The following is a 23268-nucleotide window of genomic DNA, read 5'->3' as shown; positions in this document are numbered from 1 at the left end:
ATGAACAGTGCCTTTCTTTACTCTTGATCACATTCCCACGGAGTTAAGATCTAGGTTTTATATCAAGCCTTAAGAATAGTCCTGATTGGGGCATCTTAGCTCCTGCTCCAGGATAGTAAACAGACATGGGAAGTGGTGTTCCCAACGGGCTGAGCAGTGGTGGTAATACTTTCAGTGATTGCTCACTGCTCCCTTTCTTTTTTATGGGTATCAGTGAAGGGGAAGCTCGAGTTAAAAGGGATGCTGTCTTCTGAGTAGACTTTACACACAATATATTTTCCCTGCAAGCTGATCAAAGATTATATTGAGGCAAATAAAAGTGTAATGCTTCACGTATAAATGCAAAGGAGGATATAAGTCTGGATGTCTTACCTTTTTTACCACTGGCATATTGATTTATTTTGTAATTGTTAAGTCCTCTCCTCCCCCCTCCCTCCCAGCTTCCTCTCCTGCTTTCAGTCTCCCTTTATTTCTCTTGCCCGAAGAGCAATGAAAACTGCAGGATTTGTTGACACAACTGCTTGGCAATGTTATGCAAGGCTTGTTTAATCTCCTGAAGACTTTGTTTCTCTATTCTTTTCATAAAAATCTGGTGGGGTTCTGAGCCCTTTTGCTTTTTAGATCACATTTTAGGTACAATTTAGCTAGGAAAACAATTGAAGGAACTCCTGTTCTAGAGAGTCATGTCTTCTCAGGTAATGGAGATAACTCCAGAAAAAATTGAAACTGTTCTGCGGTGGCCTGTCAACTGGAGCGTATAAAACTCCACTCCCTCCTTGCATCCCTATATGCAGGAACAGATTAGACAAATTACAAGGGTAAGAATCAAATATTTGCCTTTCTAGTTGTTTATTCTGTTCCATTTTCCCTTTGGGTTCTGTTGAACTGTGTATCAGAAAAGTCCTGGCGTAGGTCCAGCTCAGCCAAGCTGTATGTATTGGCTGTTGACTGGGAATAAATGTGTACAATAGGGAGACAGAGATCACGAGAAGTGACTTCTCTTGCATGGATGGTTGTATAGGTGCAGCTAATGCTCCAGGGTGTTTGCAGTCCCAAACAGACTGGTGTTCCTCAGGAGACTCGTAGAGAGGTACTGAAGGCAAAGAAAACTAATCTCAGTTCAGTGACATTTTATGTGCATTAGGGCTCTGTTTTGTGCTTTGCACATATTATGGAAGTATAACTTGATTTAATCACTATGCAGGATGTCCCACAAATAAGAGTGTCCAAAAAGGATGGGGTTTGTGTGTTCATGGGCAAAAAAGCAATCACCGCTGGCTTTTAGTTCTGTGTATCATTGTTATTAATACATGGGAATCAGTTGTTAGGAGAGTTTAGTTCGCTGCCAGCCAACTGATGTTTGGTGTAAGTCGTCCTACTTGCCAGCATTTTACGTGTGTATCTGGCTGTGTTTCCAAGTGGCTGACTTTGAGTGGACCAACCTGTCCAGAGAAGGACAACTTTACTTCCCCAGTAAGAGGTGACTGTACATAAACGACCCAGACTTTCTGTCTGCCCGTAGTTTGCCTGGGACGTGTCTGGGTTTGGATAAATAATGAATGCCTTTAGGGAGAGCATGTGATGGGGGATGTTTGATGCAGTGTAGAAAAGGCTGTAGGGTACGTCTGGAGTGTGAAAGAGGAATGGAAATGCACTGAGGGAAATAGCTAGGTGTTCAGCTGCCAGAGAGGAAAGATCCTACTGAACAAGATAAACAGCTTTCTGAGCTCAGTCAGCTGCACCACCTGCGCTGGTTGATAATGAAGACTACACATCATCTTCATGAAACACTGCTCCTCAGAAGAACAGAGTATCTACATCTGAGCTGCTCCAAGGGACTTGTTTTGAAATTTGTCTTACTTGTAACAATTGGAAACCCCTCTGTCATCCACGTTCGAAAACAAAACATTTGATTTGGGATTGAATAAGAGGCTTCAGTCAAATCAAAACCAAATGTCATCTTTACATTCCTGTTGTTCTGAAAATTAATTAAAAAAACTAATTTCGGTCACCTTGAGACAAATGGCTTCTATTATTAGAACAGAATTAGAGCTATTAAGAGCTATTAGTATTGTTGCTATTCCAACATATTCGCCCCTTCCTGGACTGACCAGTACAAATCAGTTGTTACACAATGCTGCCTGTCACTAGTGGCCACGTAGCAGTGTCTAAATGAATACTTTTGGTTTGACTGTATGCAGTTCTTGGCCACTTTTTCACATACAGAGGCGATGGGCTTGGAGCAACTCTGTGAGTAATGGTCAGTTGACTCCAACCAGGACAGCAGCCTCCAGCTCTGGGAAGGAAGCAGATGTTATAGATGATGGGAGGAGGCACTGGTCTGAGATGTGACATATCTGAGCCTTTGTAACCCCCTTAGAGCCTTCTACTGGAGACCGGTCCTGGCTGCCTTTGGAAATTACTGTGGTGCCTCTCAGGTCACACTGTGTCTGTCTCGCTGTAATGGTGGATGGTGGTGAATGCCTTCCCCAGCAGGCTGAGAGCGGTCCTGGCTGGGAGTATTCTCCTGCTCCTTCTTGAAGCTGAACCAGAATTTGGCAAAGGCAAGGATCTGACTCCACCGAAGGGAGGGAAGATGGACCCTGGCTCTAAAGCATTTGGGATGATGGAGGAAAACTGTGACTTTGTTCCCTAGTTACTTTTTTTTGTCTGTGGTGATGTATTAGAACGAACCATGGAATCATAGAATGGTTTGGATTAGAAGGGACTTTAAAGAGTTCCCGAGTTTATTGAGTTCCAACCCCACTGCCATGGGCAGGGGCACCTCCCACTAGACCAGGTTGCTCAACTTGAGCATATTCCAGCTTCAGCCTGCTGCTGATCAGAAGACTCAGCTTGAGACAAGTTCTCTTGTCTCTTCTGACTGGCTCTGTGATCTCTGCGTGCCTGAGATGCTCAGATCCAAACAAGCGTTGTTACTTGATTTGGCCAAGAGGTGACTCGGATGGGACTTGGAAGATGCAGGTTGAGACCCATCAGACTGAGCAGAGACTGAAGTCCAGGGCCTCTCACCCCCTCTGGGGTGGTCATGCTGCCCACAGGGGTATTGCCCCGAAGATGCGGTTGCACACACACACGGAGCCCCTACACTTTAAAGCTTTCCAGTTTCATGCTTTATATACCCCACTGGTACTGGTAGCAGTATGGTCAGTTCTCACTTGCTGAGCTACTGAGGGAACTTGCCTGGCCAAGTTTCTTTGGACTTTGGGAGTCAATTCACTTTTCTCTGTTTGTCGCCATGATTCCACTCTTTCTAAATCTGTGGGTGGGTTTTTTTTAATCTTTTTCTAAATTGGTTTTCCACTTACAGTGTAGATGGCTGATAATGCCAAGTCTGTTACTATATAGTATCTTGCACAGACCAATTTGATGTAGCCTGCAGGTGGCAAGTTGAAAACTGCTATTCTAGGAAAATTCAGGTGAAAAAGGCCAGTTATTTACTGAGAGATTTATTTGCCACTAACAAAGGAAAGAAGGTAACTTCATTATCTAACAGGTAGACCTGTTTCTCAAACTAGATGTGATCCCAAATCCTCTGCTTAAAGGTTCAGGTCTATAATTAGTTTGCTCTACAAGAACGTATTTGCTTCTTGAGCTTGTCTCGTAGATGGTTCTGAAAATCTGATCAAGATTTCACTGTAAATTCAATGATGGAACAATTTGGGTTTTTTATTCAGAGAAACTTTTCTCCTCCCACTTGCTGGGCTCTCTTTATTTGAGGTGGTTTTAAAATACTCTATTTCTATTTTTTATTTTTTTCCCTTAGGCAGGAAGATCCACCGAGACCTTTTTTGCTGCACCCATGCTTGAGGAGCTCTGATGAAGAAGTAAGATTCCTGCAAAAATGTTCTCAAATTCTGGTGTGTTGTCTCCTACCCTCAAAGGATGTCCAGTCTGTCAGCTTGCGCATAGTCCTTGCAGAAATACTTGCAACAAAAGGTAGATCAAAGATCAGAGATGATTAACCATTTGCACCTGTACAATAGTAGTAATTACAGACTTCATTATGTATAAGTTTTGATGCTCTGCCTTTAAGTTCTGAAATTTAATTTCTCTGATAACCAGTAAGACACTTTGTATTCTCAAAATCAAGCATGTACTTACTTGGCTCGCCTGACTTAATGCCAGGCTGTTTAGCACCCTTCAGGATAAAATACACTTCGTCCATTCCATTCTTCTATTTTTTTTCAGAGGAACACTTTTGCAGTCTTCCATGTCAGTATTTTTAGTGATTATGTCAATAATTCTGGCCTTTTATATTTTATTCAGATACATAGAATCCATAGACTTCAGGATGTGATTATAACTGAATCATGATATCAGATCTAATTAATTTTTTTTTTTTTTAGACTGTGATTTATCAGTGTGTCTTTTTAATTGAGGGATTCTATTTTGCTTTTTATTTTATCAGCTACACTTTAATCTGATTGTAAATACACTAATCATTTTTTATGTCACTGAAGTAAAATTCAGAAATTATGGTATCTCAAGTATATTATGCAATTCAGTTTACTTTTAATTTCCATTTATAGTGGCTGTAATGTCATAGCCTTCAAGGCACACAGCAGAAAGAACAAAAACACTTGGAATTTTCCAAATTGAGCTCAGCTTTGTCAATGTACATTGATTTGTGTGATAGACTAAACAAACAGTTTTATCAAGAAGGTACATCCAGTCTCAAATGTACTATGTAGTCCAGAAGACTGGCTTTGGAATGATATCAGCTTGCTTTTTTTTTTTTTGCCATTTATCTGCAATTTTCTTTTGAAGGACAGCAGTTATTCTTCAGCATAAGGATTTTGTTTTAAAATATTTTTCTTCTCCAGTACTGAAACCAGTGGTGGAACTGCTGAGTGATCCGGATTATATTAACCGAATGCTGCTCAGCCAGCTGGAGTACAGAGAACAGATGAATGAGCATCAGAAGAAAGACTACACATATGCTCCTTCTTATGAGGAGTTCATCAAGCTCATTAACAGCAGCTCCGATGTTGAGTTCCTGAAACAACTGAGGTATTTAATGTTTCACTGTAGCTCATTCAAAACTAAACATGCTGCTCTTGCCAGCCTGTTACTGATATTTGAATGAATTGTGATTTTTTTTTTTTTTTTCTTTATAAATACATTTTTAGGTTTCTTTTGGTGAAGCAGAGACAGTAAGGATGATAAGCCACAACATTCATTAAATCTCTAATATAGTCAGCTTTTTAGTTCAGTAGCAGAAAATGTTAAAAAATTCCACTTAGTAATATACTGGAGATGACTGTACTGTTGAAAGCCAAACCAGACCCTTCTTTACAGCTGTATGGCATTAGATGAAATAGTATGTTGAATTTCCACTAATGTGTGTTTATCTCCTCATTATCTTTATGAAGTATGGCTGGCCATGGTGGTCTGGTGACTGTGAACTGCAGTGACCCTATGGACATGGGGCATTCAGAGCAGCTTCTGTCATTCTGTGACAGGGAAAGAGGGGTTTGAGTTCCAGCACGTTTTACCACTGGATCAGAGGTTGTCCTGGACTGTTGCAGGGAGGTATTTCCCAATTGCATCCTTCTTAAACATATTAATGAACTAGGAAGAATTCCTTAAAGATAAAAAAAAACCAACCCACTGAGCGCCTAAGTATCATGAGTTTGTTTGATGTTCCTGTTTTCTAATGCAAATAGCACCTGTTCGCTTTCATAGTAATTCCCCCTCCTCACAAAAATCTTACCTCTTTTTCCTTCCGTCTCTTATCATAACATGAGATACCGCTTGCACCTCGGGCCTGCTTGCCTGAGTACAAGATGTTTAGGTTTGTCTTCTCTTTATAGCTGAGCTGCTTCTCCTCTGATTTCTGATGTAAGTGAAAGGATAAGGAACAAGGGACTGGGAAGCAGGAAGCAGAGATATAACCGTTGTAGGATCTCCCTAGATGTCCTTGAGTTGGTTTTGTTGAGCACACCAAAGCTTCGGAGAACTGTTGAAGCCATTTCCAGAGCATTTGTCCTAATCTGTTACCATCAACCAGAACTGCTATTTTTTTCCCCTTCTCTGACTCCCTTCAATTGCTGCTGCAGGTCAGCTTTCTCTCTGCCTAAATGACTGCAGCAACATCTGAAAGACACAAGCACATCGATCCCATTTGGTGCACTCTCTGTCATCTGCTGTGACCCGGACCACCTATTAGACTTGGCTTGATCAGGCCAAGTGATGGTTTACTGAGATGGGGTATTGTGGGCTGCGTAAATAACATCTTATTTTCTCTCATTCTTTTCTTTGATTCTGAAACCACTTGCATTTCTGAGATAGGAAAATGCATTTAGGTGATGGTGAAATGATTTTGTTGCTTGGCTACTTATTGTTCATCTGCTGTAAAATTTGCTCTTTACTCTGTGCCTTTCCTGAGAGCAGAAATTAGTCTCTATTAGACTCTGTCTAAAACCTAATTGACATCATATTTATTAGCATAATCATACTAATGGATCTGCTTGTTTCAAAAGAAACCCAACTCTTCTGTCATTGTTGTTGTTGTTGTTCAGGCACATTAATGCTCAATGCGCTCTCCTTTTAGCTGATAGGTCACTTTAAATTGTGTTCTTTAATACCAGATAGCAGATTTGCTTTATGAAATAATGTGGTTTTGGCTGCGCTTGGGTTTTTCCTTTCTAGCCTGTGGAGCCCAACTACCATCATCTTGAAATGTGTTCCTCCACACCCTACGAAATGCTGATCCATCTGAGCTGATCAGTATTTGGATGGAAAATGTCTGAGAAAATGTATCCTCTTTTTGAAGAGAAATAGTATTTGATTTTGGAGGCAGCGCCCGCCCTTCCTCTGTTTGCATAGAGCCGGTCTCTGGGAAGGCGCTTAAAGAGCGTTCCCTGTGGGAGGAGGGATTCTTGTTCTGTTTGTTCTCCAGCACTGTGGGAGCACCTGGAGAGAGATGGGCCAACCTGTAGTCATCTCAAAGCTGTGTACTATATCTTGCAAAGCTTTCATGATTTACCAGTGAAAGTTTACAGATTTATGTCAAGAAAACCAAACAGTGGTCCTTATATGGATGGAAAAAAAAAAAAGGTTATTTTAAATAAACTAAATGGTAATTCAGGTTGTAAATCACAACAGTGAACCATAGGAAAATCCTGTATAGAAGGAATTGGAAGAGAAAGAAACAAATAAGCTGTTGTGCATTTATCACTGAGAAACAAGGTTAGAGTCTGTTGGAGTGACGGGAGTGGGGAGAATACTTTCTCTTTGACAAAAAATAAATGACTCGGCACATTGCACTTAAACAGGTTTCCCAGTTAGATGCTATTCTGGGTAATAATACTCTGTTTATCAGAAGTTCCTTTTCTTGGTTTTATTTGGACATCATTTTTCAGTGCCTGTTTTAAGTCAGTGCATGGCGTTCATGAACTGTAAGCACACTGCTATTACTCCTAGTGTTGCCATGTAACATCATGGTAAAGAACAGATATAAGTAGTAACAATTTTCTGTGTAGGCTTAGCTTTGAGGGAAATTTATCCCAAGGCACTACAGTTGCTGGGAAACTTTTTTTTTTTTTTTTTTTAAAAACGCCCCCACCATGCTTTATCTTTGCAGATTAACGACTCTCTATTTACTAAAATAAACATAAAATACCTTGCTCAATGAAAGGAGCCATGAAGCACTGATAAAGATTTCCTCAGACTCTTGATTCCTTGCCATATGCACGTGACATTATAGGAGAGAGTCCTTCCAGACTGATTTCATTAACAGAGTCTTCCTAGGCTTTCTTGTCATTAGAACCAGCTATTTGTTATGGGGTAGAGTTGGGAAAAATCCCCAGCTGGATCAGGGGAAACCTGTGGATGAAAGGTGTTTGTTGCTCTTGGCCAGGAAATCAGGGAAGAGTGGTACTTAGATTTTCTAAATCTTCTTTCTCTCCTTGCTTAGAAATGTTACCTTAAGAAGAAATATTGTATTGATTTTCTGCATTGCTTTTATGGATTTTATTTTTAGAACTTATTTAAATGATGCAGGAACTACTTATCATTAATTCTGGAGCTACTTTTGAATTCGTGGTTCATTAATATGGACCTCTAACACTTGGTCACTTTATCTCTTAGCAGAACTTCTCTCTATTGGTTTTACTGGAAACATCCCTTTTATTTTTATAAGGGACATTTAGGGACCTGATGTTTGTTTTCAGAAAGTCATTTGCTCATTTCTGAGCAACTGCTTTGTATCTCTATTTTTTCCCCTTTCATACCTTTGCTTTCTGAAAATTTGGATTTCTCTAGGGGGGAAAAAACCCAAACCAACAAAGCTTCCAGAGAAGGGACCGTGCTATGGTTATCTATGAACATCCTTCAAAGTCATTCTTTGTAATGTTTACATTTGTTGCTGCTTGTCATGAAGGGAGGCAGAGTTTTATCCCTGTTCTATCAAGTCTCCACAAAATGTGTTGTCCCTATTTCTTTCAAGAAGAAAAATTTATGCAGTGAAATTTCACCTTCATTTCCCCTCAGATTTAAGTTAGTCGGGATAAATTGAAAGTCTGCTACAAATAAGGAAGAAAAGATTAATTCTTCCACATCAGATGGGAAACGAATTTACTTGCTCTGTCGGAAGAAGACTAGAGATAAAATACATGATGAGTTAAAAACATAGCTGAGACTAAGTAGTGATAAGGAAATAAACTCATGGATAGTTTTCATTCTGCTTTCAAGATCAGCATTATATTTATTCTGTTATTTATTAGTATGGCAGCAAAAGGTCACTATGCAATTCATCATAAGGAAGATCCTTACCTCTGTCTGTGTCACTTTTTACTTAAGAAATGAGAGAAAGGGATAAACATAACAAAGAGTCAGGAAGAGACGAGTGGGAAGTTTGAAGTAATGTGGATGTGAGCCCATGATTGGTCCAGTGTATCAAGTGGAGTTCACTTCTTGAAAATAAAATTAATACATCACATGTAAAACTTCTTTAGATGTTTATTCACCGGCACCACAGAATGTGTAGCAGGTAGAATATTTGCAACAGACTTTCAGGGAGAAAGGGTCATGGTCTGGCAGTGGAGGCGTTTTTGTGGTGCAGTGATGTACAGAGGCAGAGACAATCAAAATCCTAGAAGAGTTATAGGGGGCAAGAGGAATGGGGGGGGATTGAATAATCTTGGTGAAAGAAATATATATGGAAGAAGGGGAATGTATTTTAAGGGTCATAGACTCAAGCAGAGAATACGTAGTCACGGAAATAGCAAGCTTCCTAGGAGGCTTCAGCCTTCATCTAGGAGTTAACTTGATAGATGAGGTTAGGGGACTCCTACAGGAATGAGTTAAATTCACGAGGATACTTGCTTTATTGCCAATATTAATAGCTGCCAAAGTAAGTGCACTGAGAGGAATTTGAGGGTTTGTTACGACCAGAACTTTGTTTATGAAAGCTTTAACTGGCAGGCATTTTCTTTGCTGAGTGCATACTGTCTGTTAGTTAGAAGATTGGTTTTACTTAAAATTCAGTTTACTAACTGCATTTGCTCTCTTCCATTATGTGTAGTATAGTTTTAGGTGATAAACAGGTTTTAATTACTCCTGGATTGTAGTACTTCAGCGTTTTACTTATTTTAGTGTAAGAACTTATATATGGTCTATATATGTATTGAATGCATTAGCTAGAAGAACCTTAAAGACAGCTCTTTGCTTTTGAAGTGAACTGCCATCCTAGTTTCCTACAGAGAACTGAGATTTAATGTTAAGAGCATGACTTTACATTGTGTTCACTGAATACTATTAACTGGCTGCCCAAAGATTAACTGGCTGTGCAGTACCAGCAGTTGAGAGAAGGGGGCAGTGTTATTGTTAGTTGGATGTTACACTTTCTCGTTCCAAAATCAACTTTTCTTCTTACTCTACCCCACATGCACACTGCTCCTTAGATTGTAGCCGTACTGAGAAATGACTCTGTTTCCAGGTGAGGAGGAGGTGGAAGTGTTGTTGGTTTTATTAATTCTTAAGTGTGCGCTGTATGAAGAACACATTGTAAAAAATTAATACCATGGTTTTTTTTTTTCTTCTCTCCTCCCTCTTCACCCTTGTCCCCTGCTGTTTTTAAAACCAGGTATCAGATTGTAGTGGAAATAGTTCAGGCAACCACAATCAGCAATATTCCCCAAGTGAAGAGGCAGAAAGGTAAGATTCCGTTTTGTTCAGTCACATCTGTTGTTTTCATTTTGAAAAGCTGTTTGAACTCCCGACATACATATGCAATCAGCGTGTGTGGGATTTTTAGACAGATTTTAGGAATGTGATGCCTTTAGTATTTCAGTTCTGTTCAATTTGTCTGATTCTTCCAGAAACTCCCGTGGTGCGATTATTCCCCCACCACATCTTCATCTGAGCTGATGGATCGTGAGAAAGGTCATACCCATTACGCATTTATTTTCAGAACTTGCTGCAATGAGGATTTTTTGCATTAGAAATTCATAGGCAGAGGATCTTTCTTTTTCATACAATCCATTCTTCAAAGTCTCAGTCTGTTCTGCTTTCAAAACAAAGAAGGAATGATGCAGCATAATTGTCAGATTTTATTTTGACTCTTCATTGTATTATGTTTTTGTGTTGCGGAACAGAGTGCTCTTATATCCTTCTGCAATGTTTTGGCAACGTCTGCCTTTTAAAATGCACATGGATTTTACAGTTGTACTTACATTTATTATATGTATTGTTTTTTATTGTTCTCAAAATGTACCAAAACCGGTATATCTTCAGGACATCATGTTGATGGCAAAATTACAGACCAAATTTTTGCTTGGATGGATATACTTAAGGTGTGTCAAAGCACAATAAAAAGCAGTGAACAATATAAATTAATTTGTTTGTAAACAAACAAAGCTAAAAGATCTTGCTTTTAGGTTCTCAGGTAATCTCTATCTGTCGGGTTAAAAAAAATTACCCTTTTCTAAGTCCTTATATCAAAAAGGAAAGCTTTTAAAAGTGATTCAAGCATAATGAAAAATGCAGGAATGGAAAACAAACATGCCAAGGAAGGAGGGGGGATGTCTTTGGTCAGTCTGAAGAGTTTGGGGTCCATGCTCATGTTTCTGACAGTGTAAGATTGTCAGCACTGATAGACTTTTTGTTTGCATCCTGAAATAGAGCTAGATGTGTGTTCCTATAGGACAAATTGCTTGTGTCAATCCAAGGCAAAAGGAGAAGTCGGCACTGTTTTTTGCTCAAGTGTACATTACAGAAAGACATATTAATATTTCCCAGATGGAAGTTAATTTAATGGAAAGTCTGTTTCATAAAGTAATAAAATGAGGACAGGGAAGTTAAGTCTGAGTACATTATGAAAAATCAATCTTGCTAAGCCTTTATTTCCATTTGTGCTGCCATTGCTCTATGTTGTGACAAGAATTGATTTGGGGAATGTTTTTATACAGTTTAGGTTCCTTCAATTAATTACTGTCTCGCTCTCCTCTGTCTCACTTGAGTTTATCTATTTAACTATCTGCTGTTCTAAACCCTGAACAGAAGATGTTTTTCTGAAGCTACAAGTGTGTGGTACTGCAGAATAGATGTAAAAAGATTACTGCTATTTATTCTGCCAAAGTAGGTCTGATTCCACTTACTCTGTGGTGAAGTTGGTTCTGCATTTTTATGGGCTCTTGACTTTTACTTGTAATAAAAAAAAAAATCAATCAGGAATTCCACTACCTGGTGCACTGAAGTTTTGTGTTAAGGTATTGACTTCTATTATTAGTTTAGTCCTATGGCAACCCTGTGTGTCATTTAAGGGTTGATTACCACTGCTGGCTGTATTAGCCTGTGGAGCTACTGTGGCTAAACCTTTTATTTATCAACCAACCAATGGTTATTCACATTGTGTCTGAAGAAAAAGGTAACATTTTTTTTGCTTGACACATGTAGAACACTATGTCCAACAGAGGTATACAATACAATTTTTAGAGTTCACACAAATTTAAAGCCGATTTCTGATCTGAGTTACTCTGCTAAGGTTTTCATCTACCAAAATTTTTCAGGCTCATTCCATATACAGTAAACTTGAGGAGGCCTGTCAAAATTGCAGAAGGTTAAAATCTAGTTCTGAAGGCTTTTTTGTGTCTTGTTTTTCTGGAAATAGGTGGAAACATTTTTCGTAATGTAGTAATGAATTTAACATGTTCTTGAATTTTGGGAAGAAAAGTTTAAGGAAAAAAAGCTGTGCTACCATCCCTAAAACAAAATAAAGCCCACAAAAAGCCCATCACAGCTCATTGCTGATACAAAAATTGGTGAACTCTTGTAGAACAGACCACCACGTTGCTTATGTTTCCCTTTCTGGATGCCACAGCGTACTGCTACTCCTGCATCAGCTGGAATTCATGGTGAATAACTAAATGTAAGATTTATGCAAAATGGCATTGTGTTTGCACAGTCTCATTCTATGAGACTCTGTTTCTCTTTTTAATCTGTTCCCCTGATCCCTGCTGCATACCTGTCACAACGTGTGTGAGCATGGGTGTTCGATGTATATGAAAGTCTCCGCTTTCCTGGTAGTAAATGAGCTTCTACCTTTTGTGTCAGGGGCATCTCTTAGCTTTGATTCCAGCCTGGCGAGGGCTAGTCTTACTGGTAGCTATTTCTTTTTTTCTTATGGCAAAGTTGAGTCCTGAAAATATAACTGCTTCTTTAGTTTTTGGGTGTTCATCTGGAGCAGCTGAACTTTGGCTGGCCAGCGATCTGCCGAGCCTGATAGCCATGCTCAGACTGTAGAGTAGAGCAAGTGTAGAATAACACGTACGTGGATATAGTCTCAGGCTCCATCAGTTTGAGGCGTGGGAGCTTCCCGAGGCAGCGCTTTTAATAGAAAAAGGTACGGCAACAAATGTGAGGAGCACTTAATGCAGCAGGAGTGACCAATTCCCTGCAGCAGTGGGTGCTCAGCTACTGTCTAAGCAAAGTATGTGTTATGCAAGTACGTGACTAGGCATAAAGATGCTTGAGCAGGATTGTGTACCTTTGCTCTTGGTTGAGGAGGAGACGTAATGAAGTCTCTAAAACTGGCTGAAAATATTTAGTTTATAAAAGGATTAGGTGCCTGTTGTGAAAGGATGAGTAGTCTGAGGACCACGTTTCAGAGTGATGGCTTCTCGTGCGAGAAGCCTGACTTTTACTATTTTATCTGGTGATACCGAAGTAAACATTTAATGTTGGTGCCCAGGGGGGTTGGAGAGGAAGGCTTGTCCCTCAGCAAGGACACAGGATTCCTTATGCTTGATTTAACTACTGTTGGTGCCACCTGTTGGCAAAATACTTGGCTGTTAGCGCCCTCTAATAAAAGCAGAAAGTACTTTAGAAGTACTTTAAACATCGTTGTATTAAACCCTCTGTAGTAAAAGTGGCATGTTAGAGGGTCTTTTTTCTTTTCAGATTTCTATCACTTGAGTCTTCTGGCACGTGAGCAAAGGGAAACGTGCAAAAGCATCTGATTCACGTTAAGCAGTAAGTTTTGCATTTGACTTCCTGAGAAGTCAAATCTCTTAAAAGGTTGAGACACCAAATAATTTGAGAGGTTCATTGTACGATGCCTGTTGTGGGTGGATGATAGAACTTCTGTGACCAGGAGAATTGCTTTTGGCCGTTGCTAAAGCTGGATAAGAAACCTAATGCAGCATTAGTGTTTTCAGAGGTGTTGATGGTTTATTTTTGGAGTGGTGCAGGCCACTGTAGATGGAAGCTGTTATCTTCAACGCTGACACTGCGCTGCTTCCCTCATTTACACTTGCACAAAACTGCTGAATCTGATGTATACATGTATCTGCATTACTTCACAGAATCACAGAATATTTTTGGTTGGATGGGACCTTTGAGATCGAGTCCAACCAACAAAAAAAAAAAACAAAACCAAAACCAACCAAAAAATCCCAAAACACCAAAACCAAAACAAACACCCACAACCACACCACACCCCACCCACAAACAGACACAAACCAACAATCTCGGGCACTAGAGCAAGCATGCCCTGAAGTGCCATGTCTACACGTTTCGTAAATACCTCCAGGGATGGCGACTCCACCACCTCCCTGGGCAGGCTGTTCCAGTGCCTGACCACTCTCTCAGTAAAGTAATTCTTCCTAATATCTAATCTAAACCTCCCCTGCCCCAACTTCAGACCATTTCCTCTGGTCCTGTCATTATTCCCTTGGGAGAAGAGGCCAACGCCCGCCTCCCTACACCCTCCTTTCAGGTAGTTGTAGAGGGCAATGAGGTCTCCCCTCAGCCTCCTCTTCTCCAAACCAAACATGCTCAGTTCCCTCAGCCTCTCCTCATATGACTTGTTCTCTAGACCCCTCACCAGCTTGGTGGCTCTCCTCTGGACACGCTCCAGCAGCTCAATGTCCTTCCTGTAGTGAGGGGCCCAGAACTGAACACAGCACTCAAGGTGAGGCCTCACCAGCGCCGAGTACTTCTCCAAACCGTGTCCTTCTATGTATCCTCTTCAAAATAGTCCAGGTCACTCCAGCAGTGACCGGAGGAGAAGGCGGCGGTGGCTTGGTTTTGGGTTTACCTTTTTTTTTTTTTAAAACTCATCTTTGATGTTTCTTCCTATTGATATTTTTGGACTGTGCTCTTCTTCACAGTCACATGTGCTCTGGTTGGAAGAACCACGTCTTCCTAAATCTTCACCTCTCTTCTCATCTTGTCTTGGAAGTACTGAACCAAATTTGAGCTAAATTTTAGATGATTTTTTTTTTTTTAACAAAGTCTGTGTGTCAGATTTTGAAGGACTAGACATGCTTATCTGAGAATGTTTACTGCATTTTGATCTAGTAGAGCAGTTTGTAAGCGGACAAATACGCAGATCAGGCATGGTAGCATGAGTGAGAGAGGACTCGAGTTTCTAGAAGTGAAGATAGTTCTAATTTTCGAAAGGAAGGGCTTCAAAAAAAGCCTTTTAAATGATACAGCAATGAAAGTAAGTTGCTGTAATAATTTGATATTTGCTGTAACGGGAATAATAAACAGTTTAAATACACTGGTTCTAATTCTGACAGACACATTTTTGTTTCTTCTCTTACTGATACTACGTTACAGGATCCTACAAGAATTTTAGCAAGGATCCCTTTTTACGAGCTGCTGTTTAAAACAAAAACCCATGAACCTTGTCTTAGGCTAAACCAGAGAGAATGTCTCAACAGATTCTCCCCTCTCCCGACACTCTAAAGGGATTTGTTTGATTGTCCTGTGCCTTCTACCTGACACATGAGTTCACAGCATGACTGTAAACCACCTTCAAATGATGGGATGGGACCATTTTCTAGACAGTACATTGTAATCAACCCCAGGGCATCCCTGTTGAGAAAACTGCTCCTTTTCAAGCAGGGGTTGCGAGACGGGTCGAATAAGCAGCCATTTCTGTACGCAGAGATCCGCTGTGTTGCGATAGAAGGATTCTCCTGCTGAGTGTTCCCACTGTGCCTCTAGATATTTGCTTTTCTAAGTGGAGCTGACGGCTGGTGGAGAAGCAGAAGTGTCTGTGGACAGGCTTTTTAGGTGCTCTGGTTCTGAAAGAGGCTTGAATGTTTGTCTGTAAAAAGGGACTTTTCTTTTGGAAACGGGGGCTCCTAGCTAACTTGGGTGCGTGGGTTGTGATGTGTGGGTTTTGTCAAGATGATAATTTCGAGTGAAGTAAAATGGATACTTCTGCATTCCAGCGCATTACAGATGCCATCTAACTTAATTATGACAAAACTATATTATGATTCCTCCCTCTCCATCCTCCACAGAGGGATAAACACGCAGACACAATTATTTTTGCATAGCTTTTTTTGGCAAGGCTTAAAGAGCTGCTGCTGTGCTTGCAAGCTGTGCTCAAGCAGTACGTGTGGAGGGAACCCTTGTGGATGGAGGTAAAGGTTACTGAGACTCTGATCCTGGTGGGCTCATTTGATTTGTGATCTTTTTCAAATCGGCTCCATAGGACGAGGGTTGCCTTTCTCCTCTTGCAGTCCTTCCTGTGTGAGTGATGGTAACGCATCTTGTCCATGGTTGGTTTGGTGAGATGCCCATTGGTGGGAGAGGAAGGGAAGAGGCTGACTGGTCACACAGAAGTGACCAAGCGGAATGCAGGGACCTACAGACAGAGGATATTTGTGGTGGATGTTACTTTATTGTATAGTACATGCTCAAATTTACCTTACTGCCAGTTTGCTTTTGTTTTGCTCAGCTGCGGCAGTGACGTGGGAGGCCGTGTTGCACAACATATTCCTGATGATCAGTGCCTAAATTCTCCATGATCTCCTTTTAAGTCCCTTCCCCAGATCTGTTGCCTGAAGTGTTTGGGATTTAGCACTTCTTTTTATTCATCCTCTTGTCTGACCACAGAGCGGATTTTCCCTTTGCTTGTTCCGTGGGCAGTGGAAGAATCGTGTATACTGTTTTAAAGTCCAACCTGCTCTTGCAGAATTGAATAAATACTTTTCCAGACCTATGTAGGCTTTGGAAACATGTAATTTAAAGTGTCTGAGAGTTCAAAGAGGTCTGTAATGATGGGTAAATTGTATATAGAAGATTACAGTTACCGTTTATATGAAAATGTTAGATCAGTGTTTGCTACCTAAGTGCTTCAGCGCGGCATGTGCTCAACTCAGCTCTCGCAGAAGCACATAGGATGTTGTGCAGGTGTGTAGCTCTTTCAGAGACCAGTCAGATGGGTCAGTGCTGTTGCACATGCTGCCAGGTGACAGGTATCTGTAGTTCTTGAAGCTGTAAAGGAACAAGAACTTGTACTTCCAGGTTTAATCATGTTTTTGCTATATAACTTTGCAGTTGAGAAGTCTTTGTTTTATGCTGCTTCTATCAAGAGAAGGGACAGCTTATGAAGTACTACAATACAATGTAGTTCATGCTTTAAGCGATCTTTTCTATATTGTATCTATCTTCATTTACATGGGTTTTATGTTGTATCATTTACTGTGGTACGTGCTAATAAAGTTTGTGTGGTTTTTGTTGGCATCACTGTCTTTTTCAAGGCCCAGCATTCTGAGTGAAAAAGGAATGGTGTGAATGTGTACTGCAGTTCAAGGTATTTAGTAACCAAGTAGCAGAACTACCTAAAAAGAAGAGGAAAGAAAATTAGGTCTGAGGATTCCATTCTCGGAAGTGGTTTTGGTGGGTTCTAGGATCTGCTCCTGGCCTAGTTCAGATCAAGGTGGTTATGAGTGGTGCAGAGGACGGTGTGGAAGCTTTGTCAGAAATCACTCTAGGTGTACAGAAGTGGATGGAGTATCTGGATTTGTCCAGATATCTTAGCTTTTATTGTTTGATAAATTTGAGCTCACTTGGACCGTTTGTATTTTAATATTGTCCAGTGCAAGTTGAATTATCCGCAGCTGTGGATCGATAAGCAGAGTTTGAAATTCTGCTTTTGGAACTGATTGCATTTGGATGCCCTTGGGAGGGGACAGTTTATGCAGTCATACCTGAAGGTACTGAACATCATCTTTGCTGCTGCCCGTGGCAGGGGGGTTGGAACTAGACGATCTTTAAGGTCCCTTCCAACTCTAACCATTCCATGATACTCGGAAATGGCAAAAAAGGCTCTTATATCTTAGTACAGTAGTGGTGGTTGGATGAGGCAAGAATAGATTAAAGAGAGAAGTTGTCTTTATAGCTTAAATGCTTTTTTGATAGGGCTTAATAAAAAAACCCCCCAAAATAAAAAAAACAAACAAACAAAAAAATCAAGCACAAAACCAAAAAACCCAAGCAAACAAAAAAAACCAACCAAAGGAAAAAGAAACAACCAAAAACCTGGAGCATTTTAAATCTGAAAAATCTGAGAATTCTCAAAAATCTCAAAAGAAAGTTAAGGGTGAGAGAAAACCATACTCCTGACCTTTCCCAACTCATGTGAAAATGCTCCTCCTGACCTCTGCTAGCTTATCTTTAATTTTTTGGAAGAGGGAAATCATGATCAGTGTATGTCCATGCTTCCACGCTGTCTCTTGCGCTGCAACGCGTTGGCCATGCTCTGTGTAGGGCTGCTTTTCATCAGCCTCTTGTTTATTTGTGAAGGGATGTCGCTGCCAGGCTTTCGTGGTGACTAGTCCTCTTTATCCATGGAGCAGGAACAGGCTGGCAGTGTGATCTTCTTCATTCTGCCCCAAGGGTTTCTTACACGGAGTGGCTCCTTATGGATACGAAGAGCTGAGTGAGGCAAATGGTTTTTGAAGGAACTTTGCTAATAAAGTAATTAATCACCGGAAGCAGGGGGATGTAGGGCTCATTAGTCTCTCCTGGAGGCTTGCTGCAATCACAGGATGATAAGATTTCAGGTGAAGTAGACGTGCTTACTTTGAAAACCCTCCAAGAATGCCTTGTTTTCACGAAGAAGCATACTTTGTTTTAGGAAGGCTGAATGATCATTACGTAGCACTGTTTGTAGGGTTTCAAGCATGCATTTTGAGCCCAAAGTATTTAAACTATTGAGAGAATTGAGAACTTCTAGAAATCATCTTAGTCAAGCACAGAAGGGGAAATGTGGGGTTTAATCTTCACTTTAAACTACTGTCCATGTATTTGTATTAGCTGTAAATGATTTAAATTGAGGGGGAGAGTTATTTTGGCCCTAAGCTCTTTTCCTGCCTTTGTTTTTCTCCTTTCTTTTTCTCTCAATACTGGTACCTCTGGTCAGGGAGCTGAAACGCTAAATTAAATGCTCTGTTGACTTCCCTGTGGAGATAACATGCCAGGAAAACAGATGGCTTATTTTTTTTTTCATGGTAAACTCATTTTGTCTTTTGCTTCAGCGAGTATCATCTCTGTAGTTCACTATTTATATGGCAGCTCAGATGCAAATGATACTTATCCATTAAAACACTAACAGTCTTTGAATCAGGGAGGTTCCCTACCAACGTACATAAATAAACGCAGTGAATAAAATGAGACTAAAAATATGGGAAAAGATACTGGGAAAATATCTGTACTCACATCATGTGTAGAAATTCAGGGAGCTCCATGTACCTTGAGTTGACCTTCAGTGTACAAGTGACAAAACTTATGGACGTGTGCAGCAGTTACATGTGGCTTCAAGGGTGAAATAAAAGGATGAAAACAGTCCTAAAAGGAGAAGGTACCTTAATGTATTAGAAATGTGTTTAAAATACCTATTTTAAATCATTCCTAAGAGATTTCCTCCTTCTGTGTATGCATTCGCAAACCTGCTGTCTGGCTGTTTCGTTACAGCAACTGTTTTGAAAGTGGAACGCTGTTTCCATCTACATCATTTTACTAGCATTTGATATTTCGAAAACATAGTAGAGTAGATCTCTCTTATTTATCCATGAACAGTCAGTCAATCCAGAGGTAAGTACAAGCCAGGTACTTTGCTCTAGTTGCAGCCTGCAAAAGTGGGAGTATTATCATTGAACAACAGGAAAATAAAACCAGGGTGAATCAGTTGCATCCTGCAGATTAAAAACAGGAATGATTTCAATGCTGTAGGGTTTTTTTTAATAAGCTTTATGTGGTGTTTCCTTTCTTAGGCCCTGGTAATTAGCTGAAAAGGCTGGAATGTAGAATATGCAAACGTTACACCTTTTATTACCGAGTGTTATTCAACTAAATGTCCTCTTAATGTTACTTCACTATTTAACAATGATCTGACATGGCATTATAAGATGTTCTTCCTAGTCATCTGACCATTTCGAGTGAGCTTTGGTCACTGTTGTTTTCTGGGGGAGATAATGTATGATGTGCTGTTCACATCAGTCTCAAGAAATTTGAATTTGCAAATGAGATGCATGAGAAGGTGTCATACTGGGCTGGAGGGGACCGAGTCTAGTCCCTCCTGACTCTAGGCACTCAACGTTATGTTCAGTAAGGTACATACGCCGTCAGCGCCAGGTGTTACCCCACGCCATGGCTGTAGGTAACTTCCTAACACTGTCTGATAAATGTATACCCTGTAGTACAAGCCTTGGGCCTGTGCCTTGCAATAAGCTACGGGAAGAGGGCTGGAGGGATCTGATTTCACTGGACATAAGGATTTTTTCCAAACTGTTTTATATAAACCCTTGAGGTATCATTGGAGAATGTTTCAAAATCATCATCCTGTTTCAAAAACAAACTTCTCAGTATCCATGCTCACGTGCATAGTTGACTCTTGAATGACAAATGCTTTGACGGGGCAGGTCACGGAGGCAATGGTGCGATGATGCTTTCAAGTTGTAAAAGACTGTCTCTGCTTTGCTTTATTCTTAGATTCAAAAGGAAAAGAAACTGCAGCAATGAAAGCTGACCTACTGAGGGCTCGCAACGTGAAGAGGTATATTAATCAGCTGACGGTGGCAAAGAAACAGTGCGAGAAGAGAATAAGGCTCCTGGGAGGGCCTGCTTATGATCAGCAGGAAGATGGCGTTTCTGACGAAGGCGATGGCCCTCAGAGTCAGAAGGTATAAATCGAATAGTCCATGCATTGTCTGAAAGTCATTCTAAATGTGTTAGCATTGGATCATATTAGCCTCACGGTCATTAATCCTTCCCTTTCCCCAGGAGTCAAGTGTAAATTAATTGCTGCATATTTTATTTATCTTGGGAAAAGATCATGCAAGCACCCGAAAAGACATAGTGATCACTCAGCTTGGAATATTGCTAAATTTGAAATTTCAGAAAGAATCAAGTTGCTCATAAGCACGTGTGATTTTTCAGACGTAACTGCATGTAGGGATTTAATAAAGAACATGGTAGCAGCCTTTCTGAAGGTAGCAACTTGCTTTCAAATAAAAGATTGCCAACATATGTGCAGTGTTTCCTTGGCCCTTGTTATATTTACTGTAGGAAATACCTGTGGGGTTTGCAAATACTGAGGAATTCAAAAGCAAACACTTGTGGAAGGCAATTGATGAAATCAAGGGCAGTCATTGCAGAAAAACTGGTAAAGCTGTTGATCGAATGCTGGTTTTCAACATCGTAGTCCGGAATTGAAAAATCTACCATTGTATTAGCCAGCATCTACAAAAACAAAATCATGGCTGCTAATCCTTGCTAAACTTTCATAAGTTTAGTGACTTCCTTGTGTAATCTACGCAGTCCCCTTTGGGCAAAACACAGTAATGGATGTATTCAAATTAGAAAGAAGATTTTCTTTCTTTCTCATGTAGGTAGAAGAGAAGTTATCTCTTCATGCAGGGATCTGTAATTTTCATTATGTCCTCATAATAATTGTAATTTAGTGGCACATAAGGAAAAAGTTGCATGACAGAGAAATAGTTCTTTGTGTTTTGTCTTTCTTGAGTAAGGGCTGAAAGAGAGCAATTCCCTCTTGTCCTGTGTCCATGATTTCAGATGGTTTGTCCTAGATTGTGCCAAGGCAGTCATGATTTGTTTCCTGAAGTTGGGTGTAGAGAGAGATGCCAAGGAGAAAAGGAGAGTGTGAAGCATGTGGCAGCACCGCGTGAGCCACTGATGCCACTTTTGGTGCCTGCTGAGATGCTATGGACTTTACAAGGTAGATAGCATGGTGACATAAGTGTTCAGCAGTGGGGTCAAGTAGTGAAGCTGCACTGGATAGGGGCAGGGATTCATCAGAAATAAAATAAAATATAATATTATGTTAATTAAACTCAAAGGAATTCCTGTTGTTAATGTTGCATGTTTCATGACCTGATAGATTTTTGGTGGGAGCTGCTGAATCAGGGTTATATCTTGCGAATATCCCCATGAGCAGCTCCATGGGAGTTAATGGTACTATTAAAAGGAATAAAGACTCCTTGCACAGGCTCATTGTAGTGATGGCGTAAACGATGGGATCTGGGGCTGCTCTGCTTCTAGGCAGAGGGAAGGGCGTTGTTTGGCATTTAGTAGATTAGATAATGTTGGTATGTTCCTGCTGGTGGCCCATAATTTCTCTTTAGAGTCTGGCTGTGCCAGCTCTTCTGTTAAGCGATCACTTAACCTGCAGAATAACCAGCTTGTGGGGAAGAAACTGGAAGTTTGCCTTCCTTTCTTCAACTTCCATGAAATAAGTCAGAAATGGGTGTTTACTCATGGTGTTTCGAATTATTTTATGTAAGTGCAGTGCAGAAGCTTGGATACAGTACTAACTTTGGGGAATTTTTGGTACTAGTTGAACATAGAACAAAGTGACTGGTGACCTAAACTTGTATTTTGGTTTCACTTCTGCATCCTACAGGAAGCTTTCTCTTTTCTGCAGTAATAAGGGAGAAATAGCATTGCTGGTTAAAGTCTTTAGTGCATATTCTGATTATGGGCTTAAATGTGGAGATGGATTATTTGGAGCTGTCAGTGTTCTCCTCTTACAGAGTTAGGAAACAAAAATCATGTGCTTTGAAATACTTTTTTTTTTTTTTTGCTTTCACAGCAGAAGCAAATTATAAAACAGTGTCAGTTTTCTGTTTGATAAATACGTAAAAGTCAAGGGACTGTATAGACTCTGCACATGTTTCACTCACCTCTTTATCCTGAAACTGGGTTCTCTGGGGAAGTCCTGAATGTGTGAATTATAATCAAATGTTTATACACAAACAAACAAACCCCAGCTACTCTCTGAATCTGAATTCTGTCATTAGCTGTGATATTGATTTATACTCTGCCCTGGGGGTTAGATTTGCTTTCAGAGAAAATGCAGTTTGAATTAGTGTAATATATAAAGCATCTCTTCTAATCTACTTATGGTCAGTGCAGTTTAGTCCTTTTTCTTAGAAACTGGACCTGCCCAGTATTGCAGTAATTAATTGAGTTCTTGTTGCCTGTGTTTATTCAGCAAACCATTTGTTTGATCTGCTGTGTTCAGCACAGCAGCCGCGTCACCACATCTGTGAGATTTGAGGTGTGGAGTCACAGCATCGGCGTAGTGGAGCTGTTTTGTGAACCATGGGTGGAGGGAGGAGCTCTGATCCTTGAGTAGCTCTGAGATAGCGAGGAAACCACTCGAGTATGTTTTGAGGCGCAGGCAGTCCGTGTTCGTAATCCTACTGATGAGGACAAAGTTGAAACTCCTGCAGAAGACCTTGCTTGCGCCACATCCGTGGAGAGATGCTGATTTAACCGATGACTGATTTCCACTGTGATTTCTGAGCTTCAGGTTGTGAGACGACATTATGTCAGGATACCTCATGGTACAGAATTTGGGGATAGAAAGGAAAACAAGCTTAAATTGTTTTCCCCTGTTGCCTGAAGATGGGGGTGTCTTATGACAGAAGTATGTTGATGAAACTGTGAGTCTCAAGGCAGGGATTTTTTCATCAGTGT

General features: G+C 40.4%; 1 protein-coding gene across 2 annotated transcripts in view; it reads left to right on the top strand.

The window, feature by feature from the left end:
• Nucleotides 1–23268, top strand: part of SNX25 (sorting nexin 25) — a 67451-nt gene that overhangs the window by 13214 nt on the left and 30969 nt on the right. For both annotated transcript variants that reach the window (XM_074154528.1, XM_074154527.1), the window contains exons 3-6: nt 3788–3960; nt 4848–5034; nt 10112–10182; nt 20269–20450. In XM_074154528.1, coding sequence (XP_074010629.1) covers nt 3788–3960; nt 4848–5034; nt 10112–10182; nt 20269–20450 — 613 coding nt within the window. The remainder of the gene's footprint in view (nt 1–3787; nt 3961–4847; nt 5035–10111; nt 10183–20268; nt 20451–23268) is intronic.

The sequence above is a fragment of the Numenius arquata genome, chromosome 10, assembly GCF_964106895.1.
Source record: "Numenius arquata chromosome 10, bNumArq3.hap1.1, whole genome shotgun sequence".
Taxonomy (NCBI): domain Eukaryota; kingdom Metazoa; phylum Chordata; class Aves; order Charadriiformes; family Scolopacidae; genus Numenius; species Numenius arquata.
The sequence above is the reverse complement of the archived record's forward strand: the minus strand, read 5'-3'. Positions and strand labels throughout refer to the sequence as shown.